This window comes from Notechis scutatus, chromosome Z, assembly GCF_049901735.1.
Source record: "Notechis scutatus isolate UNSWTSFEM ecotype Mainland chromosome Z, rNotScu1.2, whole genome shotgun sequence".
Lineage (NCBI taxonomy): Eukaryota > Metazoa > Chordata > Lepidosauria > Squamata > Elapidae > Notechis > Notechis scutatus.
Window position 1 is genome coordinate 48347609 of NC_142025.1, and position 19266 is coordinate 48366874.

Below are 19266 nucleotides of genomic sequence, written 5' to 3' on the forward strand. Positions count from 1 at the left end.
TGTGTTCATTTGGCTACCTTTGAAAATCGCCCTTCGTAGGGCAAGGAAAAGCCCCGCCGGGAAAGTGACAACTCCTTTGCTTACATGAACCCAACACAAAGTTGTGAGTGGGAGCCTCTGCACTTTGGGCAGGAAAGGAAGTGGGGGAGGAGACAGCCGCACTCGCCACCCCACTAGGTCGCTGCCCGAGTGCCTAAGCCCTCTCCTGCTGTGGCCGCCCCGCCTGCGACCGGCCCCGCCTGCTCTGCTCCTCCCCTCTGTCCCTTTCGCGGCCGCTTGTGCCTCGATCTGTCTGCGCCTGGCCTCGGGGGGGAAACCATGGCGCCCAACGAAGAGGACAGCGCCGCCGGCAACCGGTCGATGGAAGAGAAGGAAAATGGCAAGAAGGTGCTTCGGCCTCGCAGCTCGGTGACCACAGCCTGGCTGATCTTCTACAACATCACCATGACGGCCGGGTGAGCGGGGTGTTGCAGATGGAGCCGGCGGTGGGTCGAACACGGAACTGTTCCTTCTCCCCGCCCCAGGGCGAAAGGCTTCCTCTCCGAACTACGGACGGGGCTGTACCTGCTGGGCACTGTGGTGAGGGGAGAAAGGGGGCGGCATTGGCGGGGCAGCGCGAGCGGCGGCTGGGGGAGAAGCCCTGGCTTGCTTGCATTGCCTAATACGGTGCAGACTTCCAGCAAGACGAGCACGTCATCCCTCGAGCCCGCCGGAGAGGTTAAGTATAGCCCGAGCCCGGAATGCCGGCCGGGGGTTGTGGAATGGGGCAGACTGCTTCCCTCGGCATAATTTATTGCGGTGGCCGCCGAAGACAAGAGCATGTTCAGTCGGCGCTCGGTCCCCTCCCACTGACTCGAGCCGTCTTCCTTCGATAGCACCTGCCCGGCCAGATGGCCGCGGTAACCCGAGCCTGAGGTGGATCAGGGAGCATTTAATCCCAAACCTCCAGGGTGACGTGAGGGTTAGTGGGCCTTAAAGGTGGACTTCTAACTTTGTTACAAAGTTGTAACTTCGTTGCTTTAGCTGGTTTAGCTGGTTTTAGAAACATTCCTTAGTGCAGTGGTTCAGCTGATCACCATGGTTTGTTTGAACATCGCCTATTGAATAAACCATAATTTCATGTCCGATCTGATTTGTACTTTGAAACTCTTCTGAAGGAATGTTAAATTAAGAGATGTTCCTTCTTCCATAATAGATATAAATGACAATAGAATGTTCTCCCAAAGAGAAGGCATCCTGCCATTATCAACTCTACTTCTGCCTGAGCATATTTTCAGTACTTCAAATTATTTAAAAGGTTGGGGAAAAAAACCCATTCTCCATTCCACCCCATTTTTTTCTTTTTGGATGCTTCACGTTCTTCAACATGTCAAGCCCAAAACCAAGAATGTCAGTGGTCATAATTCTTCCAAGGTCTTTGTTTCACATATCTAGACAAAATCTTCCCAGACTGACCACTCTGCCTGAGGACTCCTGAGGACCCACCTTTATTATTACATTTATTGTCAAGAGTACAACATGTGTACAATGAGATTGGCTACACCTACAGGATATTCTATATCCCTTTATTAGAGAGGGGCTGTCTTCTCTCTTTCTGTAGTATCCAGACTGAGTTGCCTCTTATTCTTCTGGAATGCACCCTCTTTCTCCTGGGAATCCATCCCTAACTACAGTCCATCACAAACATTAGTGAATCCAACCTTTGTGATTTATGATTCTGTTTCTATGCAACCACTTCTATACTTTTAACCCCTAAATTACATCTATAGTATCACTAGTATCTGGCTTGATTTGTTTTATTTTATTTATTTATTTGTATCCTGCCTTTATTATTTTTAGAAATAAGGCAGCAAACCTATCCAACACACCTTCTTCCTCCTATTTTCCCCAAAACAACAATCCTGTGAGGTGGGTGTGAGCTGAGAGAAAATGACTGGTCCATGATTAGCTTTTATGAGTAAGGCAGGGCTTGAACTTACGGTCTTCTACTGGTGCCTTAACCACTAGACCAAACTGATACACGAAAGATGTGTCTTTCTACTATGTATAAATTATTTACATTTGCTATTTATAAGCAGTCAGATATTCTTATTCAGCAAACAGTTGTTAAAACAGTCCATAACTTGGTGCCTTGTAGAACCTTACTCTTTATCATAGGATTATGTATAATATAATATCATGTGTCTTCAGTAACATTCCCCACAAAAGCTTTGGTTTCAGATTCAGTTTATTGCACTCTACAATAGTAAGCTTAGGTTGGGCACGTTATGAGGAGCTTCTTCTTCTTCTTCTTCTTTTTCTTCAGCGTTTGTCTCGCGCTTCTATTCCTAGTTAATAAGATACATTTCAAAAGATATGTTCAGACCTCACTACCTAAAGGTGCTTAAGATTTGTTTTATTTATTTACTCAATCACATTCATCCTGGAAAAGGTCTAGCTGTATTCTGTGTAATTGCTACTTGATAGCACATAGTCAATCATAACCAATCCAAACTGGACTTTTTTTTAATATTTATTAAGGGTTTTTTTTAATCAAAGTTTATGAAAGCTTTTTTTAAAATAGAGAGCTTGAAAAAGTATGGAATGGACAAACTTTTCTTCCTTATACTGTATAACAATAATCCCAAAGAATATTTCACTATCTAAGGCAGAATTTAGCTTCTTTCCTCCCCATGCTGGGGAGAGCAGTCTCTTGAACTATACCTCCCACAACCCTTTGACTAGGAAAATTGCTTTGAAGAAACTTGTGGTTATGAGTTTTTGCACGTGTATCTTCCTTCATTTTGCTGTATAGTAGATGCATCCCATAATTTTGGAATCATAATTGAATGCTTTGTGTAGAAAATAAAAAATAAAAATAAAATTAAAAAAATGACTTCCTAATTTGCTGCATATTAATGTATCTATCTAATGTGTAAATAAAAATAAAAGAAATTCAGTTGGACCATGAATAATAGATGAGATTAGAAAAAGGAATCATCTGAAATGTTATCTTGCTACAGAGTAAACTTGATCTCAATTCTTTCCAGTACTTTCTATCTGTATAAAAACACACTTAAATACAAAACAGATGAATGACAGTGCCTAAGAGATGATGAGGTATACATAACTGATATGGGACAACATGAAAATACTTTAACTTCATTATTCCATTAAGGATATTGTTTTTTCTGTTTAGGTGGCTTGTACTGGCTATTGCCATGGCCCGATTCTATATGGACAAAGGAACATACAAAGGCTTATATAAAAGCATTCAAAAGACACTTAAATTTTTCCAGACTTTTGCTTTGCTTGAGGTAAGTTTTTAGTAAATACATCTTATCTGAAAGGAGAATGTGAATCTGGACCAAAAATAGTTAGCAGCCTAAATAATTGTTGCCAGAGACTGCTGGGCCATTAATGAGATCAGAAGGTACTTGCAGAATATATTCTGAGGTATCAACTGTAGCTTTCACAGTGTCATTTACAAATTGTTCCCTGACACCTTGTTAAGTGTTCATTTATGACAAAAAGGAATTGGAGCCAGAGTTTGTAGTTAATTTTCCAGAATGCCTCCTTGGGATTCTGATTTCCAAACCAAGAGCCTTTTTAAAATGAAAGGCCTTAGAAGTTTCTAGAAGTCACTGGAGCTGCGTTAGATGAACTAGTGCTTTCAGATGAGAGCTGTACTCACCTGCCACTGATAAAATATATGCAACTGTAATAGTTATTTTGTGAGATGTCAAGATCAAATTATAATTCATAGACATCCCATATGAAAGTGCTATGAGAGCATTTCATCTTACAGACTTTAATGTTGCAAATTTGATAGTAACTCTCTGTGCTCATTTAGCACTTCTCCAGGTGATTGTGATGTAGTCTAAATTCAATTAGTATATGGGTAGTTCTCAACTAATGACTGTAACTGAGCCTGGAATTATGGTTGTAAGATGTGACCATGCTCAGTTTTACAATGTTTTTTGTGGTGGTCATTAAGAAAACATAACGAACTCCTAAATGAACACCAGTATCATAAAATGAGTCTGTTTTCCCCAAGAGATGTTTTTTGTTGGGTTTTTTGTTTTTGCTGGAGACTGAAACAAATGCCAGAAACCAGCAAAATATATATATATCCCAAAATCGTGGTCAAGTGGTTGAACGATGGGTGCAGCTGTCAGCTGACATTTGAAAACAGGTGATAAATAACTCTGGAAGGCCTGTCTTAATTTTGAGTCATTAAGCAAAGACTACCACTATTTTGTGATGCATCTGAAACTTGTTCAGAAATTCCTGAAAGATCAGGAAGATCTGTATTGTTGGGCTTCTGTATTTCCAGATATCCAATCCTCTTTCTTTGTGCTGGCTATCATCCATTATGATGTCATTTCCTGTTAATCAGTCTCTGAGCAGTTTGATGTCTATTTTGTTTTTTAAAAAGTCCCTAAGTATGTGATACCTACACTACACTCCGTTCACGTTTACTTGCAGTAATGTAGGGAAAGTCTTCTTGTGCTCTGATATCCTGGGGATTTGTATTTGTAATCATAAATGCCCAATGATATGCACTGATTGGAAGGGAGTAAAACACACCACACATTAATGCTCATAAGGCAGTGGTTAAGAAATATAGAAACTCATTCTTATGTCCCAACTAACCCTTGGAACTCTATTAGGTGGCTTTGGGACAATCAGTTTCAGCTCAGATTCCTTCATTGGACTACTTGTAGGGGCATAAACTTAGGGGAACGCCTCAACTGAGTTGTCTTGCAAGACAAAGCAGAATAAAAATTAATAAATAAAGAATAATAAAGAACAATAAAGAATCCTAATTGCAATCCTCTAAAAATTACATGTGGATGGACTGTAGGTACACACTTTACTAGAGACTGTAGGTACACACTTTACACGTTACTAGAGAAATCATATATAACAACCTCCTGTAGCTTGCATTTGAAGCTAGTTTGCACAATTCCCTAGTTGTCCAGGGAGGATTTTATATTAAGACATGAATAAGAAATATGGCCATCCAAATTCTTTGAAATTCCTCCCATCAGCTACAACCAGCATGACCATTGGAAATTAGTGGGATACGTTGGAAGCGTTATTCATTCTATATATCTTGTCGCCATATTGTTTCTCCAATTTTGCTATTTTTAATTAAGATTTATTATCACGTGTATTTTTTCAAGGTGTTAGACTTCATAATTTTACAGGTCCCAGGATTGGTTACTTAGATATTGAACTCTAGTGCCATATAATTATTTGCTTATCTTTTCAACTTCTAATCATGCCTTTTCTCCCCTTGGACATTAGCAACAATTAATAGAAAAAATGGATACACAATAATAAATGCCATGGCTAAGCTGGTGTTGCACGTTAGTCGTAACTATGAAAAACTGAAAGCCAGAGAGAAACAAATAAATTATAGACTAATAACACTATTTTACACCAAGTAGCACAAGTAGTAAGCACTGTGCTAACAAGTAAGATTATATTATTTTATCCACTTACAACTGGGGTACATCGTCACCTCTTCCAATCCTTTGGTATTGCATTATAATTATCTAATTTGAATAATTAACTTGAAATCATAACGAAGATGCCAGGTTGGTCAAAAGTGCCATAACCAGTAATTTGTATAATCTAAATTGGATGCATTTTGGCTGAGATAAGAAAAAGGACAGCCTGCTATTATATCACATTTCCTTTTCATTATTGCTTCTGTTTTTTAATTAATATTCCTAAAATGAATTAGGTAACCAGTCTCTCTTTGTTGCCAGAATCCTACTCCCAAATTGGCAAGTAAACATACTTCTCTAGTAATATCTCCATTATTATTGTATAGCTTGTATTTTCCACATTAAAATTCATTCTTGATACAAGATCCATGTACAAATTAAATTTATTATTTCCATGTGTATGTGTAAGAAAAATACCTCTGAAAAGAATACAGCTAAGCAGAGATTTTTCCAGCTATAGTTCAGTTCTGAATACTCACATTCTAATTCCTTCTGTTTACCCCTCCTTTCAATTTTCCAGATAATCCACTGTGCGGTTGGTGAGTCTCTTTTCAGTTTCTCAGTTAACTAAGCCCACTCTTACTTTATTGGACAACGGTGACCTATTTCTCTTTTTAAGGAGTAGTGCACACTTCTGTGCTCGTGACGGGGGTCCAAGTGAGTTCCAGAATCTTCATGGTATGGTTTGTTACACATAGTATAAAACAGGTAAGCGTCAAAGTGAACATTGCATCGCTCAGTGCACAATATCCTGGTATCACCAAAACAGTTAAACATTTAGAGATATATTGAAATTCTTGAAATATAAGTTAGCATATACCAGGGATCTGCAACCTTAAACACTGAAAGAGCTATTTGGACCCGTTTCCCACAGGGGAAAAAAACAAACACCAGGAGCCACAAAACCTGGGTGGGCATGACCAACTCATTCAATCCAGTCACATGACCCCCTAGCTATGCCTACCCAGCCACAAAACCTTTCTCTCTCTTTCTATGTCTCTCTCTCTCCCATCTCTGTATCTCTCTATGTCTCTCTCTCCCCTCTCCCTCCCTCTCTCTCTCTCTCCCCATCTCCCTCTCTTCCCTTCTCTCTCCATCTCTCTCCCCACTCTATATCTCTCTCTGTGTGTCCCTCTCTTTCCCTTTGTATCTCTCTGTATCTTTCTCTCCCTATCTTCCTCTCTCTCTCCCATTTTCTCTGTATCTGTGTGTGTATCTCTCTCTCCTCCTCTGTATCTCTCTGTGTGTCTCTGTCTCTTTCCCTCTGTATCTCTGTCTTCCCCTCTCCCTATTTTCCCCTCTCTCCCACTCTCTCCCTGTATCTATCTCTGTGTGTGTCTATCTCCCCCGTGTGTGTATGTATGTATATGTGTATGTGTGTGCCCAAAGAGCCGCATGCAGCTCTGGAGTCGTGGGTTGCTGACACCTGGCATAGAACCATTGTCAATGGTTTAAGAAAGACTGAAAAGCACAGACCTATAAGGTGAAATGAAAAAGTCCCTAGTAATTACATATGGGTAAAGTGATTGTAAAAGCCATTGAGGCTGGATATACGACTTTTATGTTTTGCCATTCCAATAGTAAAGTGCTCCGTATTAAAATAACTAAGAAAAAGTACCTATTCTTGCAATGCATATTATATACTGGAATTGAATAAAGAGATTTCAGTTTGAGAAGAAACATGCAGTTTTAGACAGCTTAAATTTTGGATATACATCCTAAGAGCAATTATTATGCACTAAGTAGTGTATCTATGCTTTTGATTTGTTGAAAAATAGAAATAAACAAAAAATTAATGTCCCATTAATTTCAATTATATTTTATAGTTTGTAGCTTTCTTCTGTTCTGATACACTACAAAGGGATTATTGATATGTAAATAAATGTTTTGAATCAAGAATGTAATCCTCCTCAATTGAAGAAGTTCTCTTTAGATGGACATAGAAATGCCAATCTTAAATGCATTTGCTAGAAGATCATTTCTTATTGCACAAAAAAGTGAGGAAAAAGTCTGGTTAACTATGTTCATGAATGCCTTATACCATTTTGGTTAGATGGAGTGCAAATTTTATTATAATAAGATAAACAGTGTTTTATTCTATTTCATAGCCTGTTGGATCAATTCTTTCACTTAGGAATTGTTAGTAAATTGATTGTGATTACTGTGTGAGTGAATCTTAGATTTTAGAACTTTTGCTCACATAAAGCTGGTTTGTTTTTGTATACCCCTGTGCACTTTGAAACAGTTGGATCTCTCACCAGCAGATGGCACTTAGTGATTTCCTTATGTAGGAAAGTAAGTAGGAATGGCCTCTTCCCGCTGATTAAAACTCATATGTTTTTTTTCTCTTCCTAGGGTTCTTGAAAGTTTATTTTTTATTAGATTAGATAATTAAACAAGGTTTATATATAAATACTTTTTCAGCATCAGTAGAAGTATCACCTAGTTTCTAAGATATTGATCATGTTAGGTTTATGTTTCTCAGAATGAAAAATGTAAAAAAAAAAAATTGATTCCAGGAGAATATTAGAGCCAAAATCACAGGAAAAAAATACAGCTAGTTCTCACAACCATAATTGAGCTCCAGATTTCCATTGCTAAGCAGGGTAGTTGTTAGGTGAATTTTGTCCCATTTTGAGGCTTTTGGCCACACTTATTAAGTGCATCACTGTGGTTGTTAAATAAATCATGTGGTCATTAAGCAAATCTGGCTTCCTCTGCTGACGTTGCTTGTTGAAAGCTGGCTGAGAAGGTTACAAACAGTGATAACATGACTCCGGTATAGTGCAATTGTTATATGCCAGTCGCCAAGTGTCCAAATTTTGATCATGTGACCATGGAGATGCCATGACAATCATAAATGTGAAAACCGCTCATAAGTCACTTTTTTCAGTGCTGTTGTAACTTCAGATGGTCACTTAATGAATGGCTATAAATCAAAGGCTATTTATAAAGGCCTATCCAGCCAAGAAAAAAAAGTTTAAATAATTGTAGAATGATAATGTTATTAGAAATAACAAAAAGGTTATAAAGCTTTCTGGTTTATAATGCATCAAATTAAACTAGACTATGTCATATACAAAACAAGTATTCAGGTTTCAAAGGAGCAATTGCTTTAAAAACCTAAATGTGTGATGATCCCACACTTGATTTTCTATAGCAATAAATAAAGATACATAAATTAAAAATATTGTTTTAGTGTATTATTATAAAACACAAGTAACTTATGTATGGGTACAATAGTATTTATACAGTGTTGACTGTATAATGTTGTCTGTTGAATTAGTATTTATACAGTGATGACTGATGATTTAGATAACTTTAAAGATAAAGAGAAAAAAGTTAAGTAATGAGTTTTCTAAAATGTTAAACTTAAGCATAAGAAGCGTAAGATTGCTTATATTTTACACCTAGAGGTGAATTTAGCTTTGACAAACAACTGCAAAATGCTTAAATTATTTTATATGATAAAGGTTTCTACCTTAATAATGAAGGACTTCACAATTATTTATTATTGTTGTTTATTGTTTTCTTCATATTAGAAAGAAAAAGTTAAAAAGCAATTTGATTTCTGTCTTATCCCTTCTTCATGCCTTAACTAATTTGCATTGTTTATAATAAGTTTATTTATTATATTGTAAGTATTATGACTTATTATAAGTTTACAACCCCTCCCTCGACTCCCAGAAACCACAGTTTAAATATAACAATGTTGATACAAAAGTTAAACAAAAATATTCCTATTCCTTAAATACTTATAGAGAAATTTTTTTGAATGCATTAACAACAAAATTGATATTTTTAAAACTGATATTAAAATGTATTACTCATTGTAGTGCATTAGCTGGAAGTATCCAAGGTTCTCTTTTCTCTTAAAAAAACGATTTAGAATTTTTATTTTATTTCTCAGATGTCATTGGAATGTGTATTAGCCTTCGAGCAAGAAGATCTATTACAAAATTCTTCCTATTTTAATGAAAGGAAAATTACTTGTCTTTAATGATTCTCAGAAACTAATCAATAGATCTTATTTTGTAAATCTAGGAATTAATTTAATCCACCATAGATGCTGATGTCATAAAAGAATGGCTAGATCAATACAAACTCTTGAAACAGTGAAAAGACTAAAGGCTTTTCTCCATCTGCCTACGAACAGCAAAAAAAGTTCTTCATTGCAGCAGTGTTAACATTTTATTTTGAAAAGTACATGCAAGAATTTTTAATTTGTTTTGTTTTATTCTTTTATGGATCAAAGGTGTTCTGCCAAAGAATCCCTCAAAACCTGACCCAATACAACATCTGTAAAAAAATAATGGTTTTTTGCCAGTTGTCTGAATAGTTTTGCATCCCTACATGTATTTATGATGGAATTCTAAAGAAGTTGTTTCTGAGAAACTACTATAGCATTTCTACTAACCTACTGTTCCTCCAGATGTATAGGATTTCAACATTCAGAATTCCCCACCTAGCTTGGGCATTTTTTATTTGAAATTCTGAGTTTTGGAATTCCATTACATCTGTAGAGCACCAGGTTGGGGAAGGGTGATGGAGATAGTAGGACCAAATATAAATGATTATCTTAAAAAAAAAGAATGCTAGAAACAGAAGGGAATGGCTAGTTTTAAAATAAGAAAAATGTTACAGTACATATCAGTTCTTTGCTTCTACATTTTTTCTGTTTAAAAAAAAAAAAACCTACTCACTTTTGGCAGTTCAGCGATTCAAATCCCTAGTGCTGCGTTATGGGGTGAGCTCCCGTTATTTGTCCCAGCTTCTGCCAACCTAGCAGTTCGAAAGCACGTAAAAAATGCAAGTAGAAAAATAGGGACCAACTTTGGTGGGAAGGTAACAGCGTTCTGTGCGCCTTTGGCATTTAATCATGCCGGCCACATGACCACGGAGACGTCTTCGGACAGCGCTGACTCTTCGGCTTTGAAACTGAGATGAGCACCACCCCCAGTGGTATATTAACCATTAAGCAGACTAAGCACATGCTTAGGGCACTATGTCCATAGGTGAGAATATGGTTACGTTTGTACAGTATGTAGAAGGGGGGGGCACCAAGATTTGTCAGTGCTTAGGGCACCAGTGAGCCTTAATCCGCCACTGACCACCCACTAGAGTCGGAAACCATTAGCACATATGCACAAAGGGAACCTTTACTTTGACTAAAATATAGACAGCATCTTCATCCTATCATATTTGTCCTAAACAATATTGATTTTGGTGAATTATCTGAGAGTCTGTTGCAATTCTAAGGATTCAAGGAAACTTTAGCTTTTTATACTTCCACAGATCCAGAATGAGGAGAGTGTTATTCTTTTTCTGGTTGTTTGGACTGTGACTGAGATTACTCGATATTCCTTCTACACATTCAATATGCTCAACCATTTGCCATACTTCATAAAATGGGCCAGGTGGAGAATGCCTTGCAGTTTAGTTTCACATTGTTCTGAGCATGCTTTTTATGCATGCCTAATCAGCAAGGAAGAAATTTGCTTTGGGAGTTTTCCGTGTATGTCTATAAAGTGATTTGATGTGCTTGAAACACAGTGTAAATTCTTAGAATTGGATGTATTTTAAAAGCAGAATTATGTAACTTTTAGTTAACTTTCCCTTTGCTTATATCATTAATATTCCTAAGGCGTGCTTGTGTGTGTCTTTTAAAAAGACTGAATATTGAATTTATTTTAATTTGCTTATTAGACGTTTATCCTGCATTTATAATTTTTAATATATATCTCCTCCTCCTGCTTTCCATACAACAACTCTGTGAGGTAGATTAAGCTGAGAGAGAGTAATTGGTCCAAGGTCATCCAGCTGGCCTTCATCTTTAAGTAAAGACTAGAACTCCCAGTCTCCTGGTTTTTAGGTCAGCATCTTAATCACTACACCAAACTGGCTGTCTCAGTTACAAATTGTATATTTTCCTGGTTCTTAGGAGATAGTCAGTGTATCGTTTAAGGTGTCCTCCATTTTTGCATATTGCAATGCAAAATGTTCCTTATTATAAAATTTGTAAGAGGCTTTCTGTTCTGCCATTTTAGGCCATTATTTTGCTGGAATTAAATGTAAAAGAAGGTAAATAAAAATATGTAAGGTATGGTTTCTGGAAAGGCATGTGATATCTAAAAAATTAGAAAGTGATTTATTAGAGCACTTAAATTTCAAATATTCTATTCATATCCAACATGAGCTTTACTCCTAGGTAACTTCTCCTTCAGTAGCTAGTTGTTGTAGCCATATTGGTTTTCACAAAGTTTGTGGATGGAAATTGAGGCTCTGGATATTATGATAGTGATTGTAGTATGTTGTTTTTTACATCCATCCAGTAAAAGTGTTTTTCACTTTAGAAATTCAATCATAATCATATATTTTGCAAAGGACTACACAATTAACATTTGGGGCATTTTTTTCTTCTCAAGGTAGGTCAGGTTTTTATTTTAACTAACATGAATTGAATTTCATGAAGAGCTTTCAAGCTGAATGGAGAATTGAACTTGAGTCTCTTTAGAAAGATGGGATCATTTTCCATCAAGCTGTGTTCAATTTAACGTTAATATTGCTATACATCATTACAATACTACATAAATGTGCAGTAACTAGCAATAAATTATAAGCAATGATAAGTAAAGAATGCCAGTAAATTAGCAATTTAAATTTTCAAACATTTCAATGGAACTAAAAAAAGAAAAAGAACGTATCACTTTGCTGATTTTTTCCCCACAAATAACTTTTATTGTAGAAATAAACATTGTTTTGCTGGAACATTGTTTTGTTCCTTGTGAATGTACAGAATTTAATTTCTAAACTTGATTTACAGGATTGCATACATGTAAAGGCTAAAACATTTTTCATATTATTTTTCAGAAGAAGATAGCACATACAATAGCTCCAAAGCAGCTCATTAACAATAAAGTAAGCAAATTAGTTCAAATTGTTTGAAACTTAACAAAATGTGTAATGACGATAATAGTCTTACTAAGTTTCAAACACTGAGCTTACTAAGTTTCAAACCAGAAATTCTGCAAGTTGTCTGAATTCATGGAACAAAGACAACTATAATCTAAAATAGAATTGCAAAAATCTATATGACAATTAGATGGCAGCCATTCTTTTGTGAAATGAAAATGATAGCCCTAATCTGAACTTTTCTACTTGACTTTTTTAAAGTGGGTATTCAAAATTCAAAAGAGTTTTTGGTTCAGTTGACTTTTTGGTTTAAATTCTCAAATTTTGGTTTTGCAATTATTTTTTGCATAGGCATAATTTTAATCTACCCTTTATTGATTTGTAGTTGTTATAGTTAAAATTGCATTAATTGGTTTCTCCTTCAGAACATTTTTGAGCCTCTTGTTGAATCCCATTTATTCCATTCCAGTTGACCTATATATTCTCTAAGTCAGGGGTGGGCAAACTACGGCCCGCGGGCCACATCCGGCCCGTTGGTCTTTTTAATCCGGCCCGCCGAAGATTGGTACAGAATTAAGGTTTGATGTGAATGATTGAATGATTGCATTCATTTGATTTTGACTTGTAATGACAGGCATTTCGACACCAGGTGGCGGCCCGTCTGTCAAATTTTAAAAGTCAATGAGGCCCCCGAGCCAAAAAGTTTGCCCACCCCTGCTCTAAGTCCATTAAATCTTAATGAAGTTTTCAGGTTCTGGGGCTGCTGCTTTAAATCTTAACCATTTTCCTCATGGAATGCCCTTTGTGCAGTTTTTGTAACTGTCTCCTTGCTTTTCCCAGCATGAGTTGAAGAGAGGTTTTATTTTATGAAGGCTACATTTGCATGCTGTATCTTGCATGAAAACTCTTCAAGTATTTTCATATCCTTTTGAAGGTTTTCAGTGTGTGACTTGACAACAAGTAAATAAGGCAATGCTTTTCAAAGCAAGCAGTCTTTCATTAAAAAAACAAAAAACATCCTAGCATTTCCCAAGATGCCATTCCTTCAGTTGTGAGCTTTTATCCATATAACATCAATAATTGCCTATAAGAAATAGCTGTGGGGATTGCTTGACTGCTGTTCTTTAGTTCATTTTTAAAACATTCAACCTGGCATTTTTAATGCTATCCTAAACTATTAGCGCATATCTTCCAAGCTAAATATATAAGTGTCACTATAATCTAAGGCCTCATGTTCTTATAGAAAAGTAAAATGAATAAATTAACAAAAAATTATAAGGAAATAAGGGAAAAAGCAGCAATAACATTTTAGAATATCTTAGATTATGAATACTAATCTTTAAAACCTCTTATTGGTGAGAATAAAAAGTTTTCTAACTGGTATAAATATTCAGTAGAACCGTTATAGATCTGCTGAATTTATAAAGCCTATTTCTGGGTAGATAGCCAGTACATTGTTACAGTATGCCCTTCAGTGAGAAACGGTCCATGCATCTCGACATATAGTCATGCTGGCCATATAACCACAGAAATGTCTTCAGATAATGCTGGCTCCATTAAGAAATGGACATGGGCACCACTCACTAGAATCAGACATGATTGGACATGGGAAACCTTTGCCTTTCTTTATGCAGTTATATTTCAAGTAGGCAGGGCTATCTATAAGGGAGAATGAAATGATAGCCATAGCTGTGTAATTGAAATCAGGTCTTTTTATGAGCATCCACATTTTTTTAATTGATTGGATTTCTAGGCTGCCCATATCACTAATATATCAACTCTGGGCAGTTTACAATATAATAAAAGTAAAGTGAAAAAACAATTAAAATAGAATAAAAAGTTTAACATTAAAAACCAATATGATGGAAAGCTTGGGGGAAAGAATCTTTTCTATCTCATTAGTTGCTCCCAATATAGTAGGCCCCAGTCATGACCCCAACCAAGTAGCAGTGCATTTCCAGAAGGCCAGGGATGTGAGGTCGAATCTCATGTCCAATAGGAAAATATTCCAGATAATGGGGACTACAGTAGAAAAGGCTCTTCTTCTGGATCCCACTAGCTAAAATCCTTTGACTGATGGGATCTGAAGTATCCCTTTCAGCTGGAATGAATGGGAGAGATTAATCCCAATGAGGTAAGGCAGTTCCTCACATGCAAGGATGATACTTTAGTTGGTGGTTGCAAGACCCTTTCCCAGTGACATCCCTATGAACAGGTTTTCAGGCAGGGCTTCAAAGTAATATCAATATCTGAAAAAGATATTCAGGTGTTGGCTTGCCCACCAGAATACATACATATTTAAAGCAAAGTTAAGAACACTACATTATGCTGGATACAAATACATTTTTCACATGACAAACCATTCTATCCAGAACTTATTTTAGATAAATGCACATAGATTTTCAGTTCATCTTTCCTTTGCTGGTTGTGTGTTGCAAAGGAGAAGACAAGCAATTTATCTGCTTTTATTTTTACCCCAGGTACAATTTTTTCATCATTCTATATCCAGTAGGAGTTGTTGGTGAGCTTCTAACAATTTATGCAGCGTTACCGTATGTGAAGAGATCAGGCATGTTTTCAGTGAGACTTCCCAACAAATATAATGTGTCTTTTGACTACTATTATTTTCTGCTCATCGTCATGGCCTCTTATATACCATGTAAGTTTCAATGAATATATATAGAAATAATCATTTTTGTTTTATAAAACTACTTTTCAAGAACGCTATGAAAGTTATACTCATTTGAAATTAACTATTGCTTAATAATAAAACATGGGTCTTCAATGAAATTCTGTCAGGCATCACAACTCACAAGGTGTGATATCTAGAATTAAAAAAGATTTTGAATAGCCTGGAATAAATTTTAGTGAGCAAGAGATCATGAAGAGCTGCTATTTACTGAGGTAGACAAAACTGCACTAGATTGATCAGTAGTATATTTCAGGTATTCCAGATTTATTGGATTTGCAAAACCTAGAATTACTTCCCAGCATATCTTCATCATAAATCAGGAACATTGAGTTATTTTCTTCTCAAATGCTGAAAGTTATATATTGAAATAATTATCTATGAAATACTACCCAGTGTTATTCATTGAATTATTAATGAATATATTAATTCAAAATGATCATTTTGAAATAGTAATAAAACCTTATCAAAGACTAGTGCACATTAAGTTAAAAACAAATTCTTGGACTTCCATATATGGAAGATTCTAGCCAATTTACTAATCCAAGATTCAGTTCCATATTCTATCAGTTCAATGCACTGAAGTTTGATTGCACATTTTATTTTCAACATAGTCTAATCTGTTTTATTTTTGGCTTTTTTTTAGTGTTTCCACAACTGTACTTTCACATGCTACGTCAAAGAAGGAAAGTGCTTCATGGTGAAGTGATTGTAGAAAAGGACGATTAAAACAAACTTTGTAATCATGGTGCTTTTTCAGAGTAACAATCAAATCCTTCATGTTGTCAAGTCTGATTTGGAAATTATGGGACAAAATAAAATCAACACAGATCATGATGTGTTCTAACATAAATACACCCAAAGGCTTAAATGAAATTTTAGTCTTATTTTTCAGGCTGTTTAATATACTTTTGGTCACACATCTTAGCAGAAGTTGAATAGATTGGAATTTGTTATTAAGAAATTCCCATTCATAATTTTAAATCATACTTGATTATTGAATTGAGATTATTGCACTAGCCTATTTGGATAAGTTTTACTTAGGAAATGCAAGTCCTGATTATGGTCACAAAATCTTTTTACCTATCCTTGAAGGTAAAGGCAGCTTTGAGTCAAGGTCAATTAGAAATGACAACCTGGAACAAAACTGTATTGTTTTCGTGGCAATACTATGGAAACAGTTTACCATTGCCTTTTTTAGGATGTTTTTTCTCCCAAGGGTAAGCTACAATCTTGTTTTCCTTGGTGATTACACATCCACATGCTAATCAGGCATAAGCTTAGTTAACTTTTAAAACTGGCCTACTGAGCGGCATTTGAAAGTAGTTGGAAGACGCTTGTGACAGCCTCTTTCTATGTTATAAGATGATACTTAAGAGGAGGCCCCTAAGTAATGAAAATAGTTTTCTTTGTTAACAACATTGCATTAATAAATTTTCATTTCATGCTTAGTTTTTAACCAATTTTAAACTTAACATTCATTAAAATTATTTACATTGAATATAAACAATTTTTAAAATCATCACCCTGACATAATTACAAGTGTAAATAAATAATTGAAAGTAGAAATAGAAGAGAAAATAGAAATAGAAATAAACAATAGAAATTAGTCTTAAATATAGAATAATTCATAACTGGAAGCAGCTAACAAGCAGATAAATGCAATATCTCTGCAAATCCAACCTGCTAAACTCCAGAATAATTTTTAAAAGGAACATTTAAGAAATAATTTTTAAATAACTGTTAAAAAAGCAGTAATTTTTTTTGCATTAAAAATTTTATACATAAATGTGTGAAAATATTATTACCCACTAGTTATATAAGGAAAAACCATGGAAAACTTTGTCAATTTTTGGTTAGCATGGTGATGTTTAAAGGTTCTTAATTATTTTAACCCTTCTGGTTAAACAACAGAGCAACGTTGCAGAGCAAGTTTCATAGAAGCAAACAAAGGCTAGTAAAACTTTAGTTTCAATTCCAGAAAAGTAACCTTGGAGCACATGGGAGTGTGACTGCCACCGCTGTCTGCAACTCTTTTAAAGCAGCTATATCTTTCCCAAGATCTTAGATACAGCCACATCTGGTCCCATGCTAGGACCAGGTGTTCATTTTAAAGAGTTGCAAACAAGTTCCCATTTCCATAGGTTTCAGAATTTACTTTTCACAATTATTTCCAAAATGAAACACTGCCAGGCTGCTTCTTTCCGCTTCTTTCTTCTTCTGCTTTTGGCTGCATGCAAGGAAAGCAGCAAAAGTCTTTCTTTCTCTCCACCAAACTCTGCCAGAAATGAGTTTTTGGGACCCTGCAGGGCATCCTTCTCTAAGAGGTTGCGTGACAAGTCTCACAAAGACTCATTTCTGGCAGAGTTTGGGGGAGAGAAAGAAAGACTTCTGCTGCTTCTGCTGCTTTCCTTGCATGAAGCCAAAAGTCTCTCTCTCTCTCTCTCTCTCTCCCCCTGAGAATGGAGCTGGAGACAGTATCCTGCAATCCCAAATAAAGAATGATTGATCGGTAGGAAAACTGGGTGGGGAATTTTCCTGCAGACTTTTTTGGGATTTTCCCAGGGTTTCTGCTGCTTTCTGCAGAGACCCTGGGAAAACGTCAGCAAGCCACCATCAGTCAAAATTCATATTAGTGGTCCACAGGATTTAAAATTATGAATTTGGTGGTCCCTGAGGTCCAAAAGGTTGGCGACTCCTGCTCCAAAGTAATGTGATGTAGGCTATATAATTATTTGAATTCTTGTCATTATAGTTTAAATAAAATAGTAAATTTGAAAAATGAGGTACGAGAAGTAACACTTATAATTTTAGATCAACCTGAAATCTGACTCCAGAGATATTCAAAGCCAAATAAGTAATTTTTGGTAGCCAAAAGTTGCATTTTTAAAATGTATTTTTCAAGTGGTGAACAATTATAAAGAGTGGATAGTAAGAGAATGACAATATAAGAGAAAGTATAGTTGTTAATATTTTGCCTATTCATCATTGTGGGGATGAGTGCTAAGAATTCCTAATCAGAACCATAACCTTCCTATTTTAGGAACAAACTATTGCTTTTCAGGATACCTCTAGACTTCAGAAGTGTGATGTGCAGAACTCTACAGGTTATTAAATATAGGGGGGAGGGGATATTTACATTTGGGACTCATGGGATTAGGGACCTTTGCTACACAGCATCTGGGCTGTAAAACATATAGAGGCAGTTACTGGCTAAATCTAAGTGGTCTTAATTCTTTGGGTCAAATGTGATTTTAAGGAAAAGTGCATTAAAACTACATTTTAAAAACTTGTTTTCACTGTTCATATACTGTATTTAATTTAAATTTCTTTCTACAATAACATGATAAAAGGTGCTCTGTTTATCTCATGTTGTAGAAAGCTTTAAGATAAAATACCACAAAAAGCCTTCAGTCATACTTGTATGTAAAGATTTCAAGATGAATCAATTGTATTTTTGCAATAACTGCTTGTGTCTTCTTTTAACCATTCAAAATATCCTGGCAGCTGTTTGAAACTGGTTTCTGAATTAGTACAGAAAAGAGTAATATGGGGGGGAAAGTTTGTTAATGATTGATGTCTTTATTTTCTTTAATGTTTTAACACTAATTACATATATCTTCTTCATGCTGTTAATTCTTTATGGTCTAACTTGGAATTGCTCCAGATGTTTTTTGGATATGAATATTTGGTTCTAATGTATGGTCATTGACTAAACATATGACTATTATAAAGTTTTTAAAATAATTTTGTACGTCCCATTAAATAATACAATTTTTGATTCTCAACACATACAGTACTTGGAATGTCTTTCTGGACATAATTTAAGAACAAAAATATTTTATTCTGGAAAACTGCATTTCCAATAAATCATTCAATCCACATTCCCATGTTTTAATGATTTTGCTGTTTCCAGTTCCCCAAAACACAGGGCATTGAGTTGTTACTTGTTTTATAGGACTTAGACTTAGTGTTGAATCACACATAACACTAAGTAAAACAGGCTGAATTGACTTATTGGACCGGACGGAATATGTGCCTACTTCTTAAAAAAGATATCCACTGCCATAGCCGAACCTCTAAGCATAATCTTTGAAAAATCTTTCAGGACCAGCTCCTTGCCAAAACTATGGTCACAAGCCACGGTCATCCCCATCTTCAAAAAGG

The 19266-nt window shown here is 35.8% G+C and overlaps 1 protein-coding gene across 3 annotated transcripts; it reads left to right on the forward strand.

The window, feature by feature from the left end:
- Window positions 1-232: 232 nt before the first annotated feature.
- HACD1 (3-hydroxyacyl-CoA dehydratase 1) lies at window positions 233-18983 on the forward strand. 3 transcript variants are annotated; one of them, XM_087945348.1, is made up of 7 exons: window positions 233-455; window positions 3179-3296; window positions 6019-6037; window positions 6121-6206; window positions 10794-10915; window positions 14891-15069; window positions 15746-18983. In XM_087945348.1, the coding sequence occupies exons 1-7, from the start codon at window positions 319-321 to the stop codon at window positions 15826-15828; spliced, it is 744 nt and encodes a 247-aa protein (XP_087801474.1). In that variant the 5' UTR covers window positions 233-318; the 3' UTR covers window positions 15829-18983. The 3 variants fall into 3 exon arrangements, with proteins under 3 accessions (XP_087801474.1, XP_087801475.1, XP_026541984.1); XM_087945349.1 differs by having other exon boundaries at window positions 6124-6206; XM_026686199.2 differs by having other exon boundaries at window positions 234-455; window positions 6118-6206.
- The last annotated feature ends 283 nt before the right edge of the window (window positions 18984-19266 follow it).

Bases quoted from the DNA above. Each gene is read 5' to 3' on its own strand.
- HACD1 (XM_026686199.2), top strand. From the start codon at position 319: ATGGCGCCCAACGAAGAGGACAGCGCCGCCGGCAACCGGTCGATGGAA. The intron at 456-3,178 runs GTGAGCGGGGTG...TTTTCTGTTTAG, and splicing joins AACATCACCATGACGGCCGG to GTGGCTTGTACTGGCTATTG. The intron at 10,916-14,890 runs GTGGAGAATGCC...TTTTTACCCCAG, and splicing joins TACTTCATAAAATGGGCCAG to GTACAATTTTTTCATCATTC.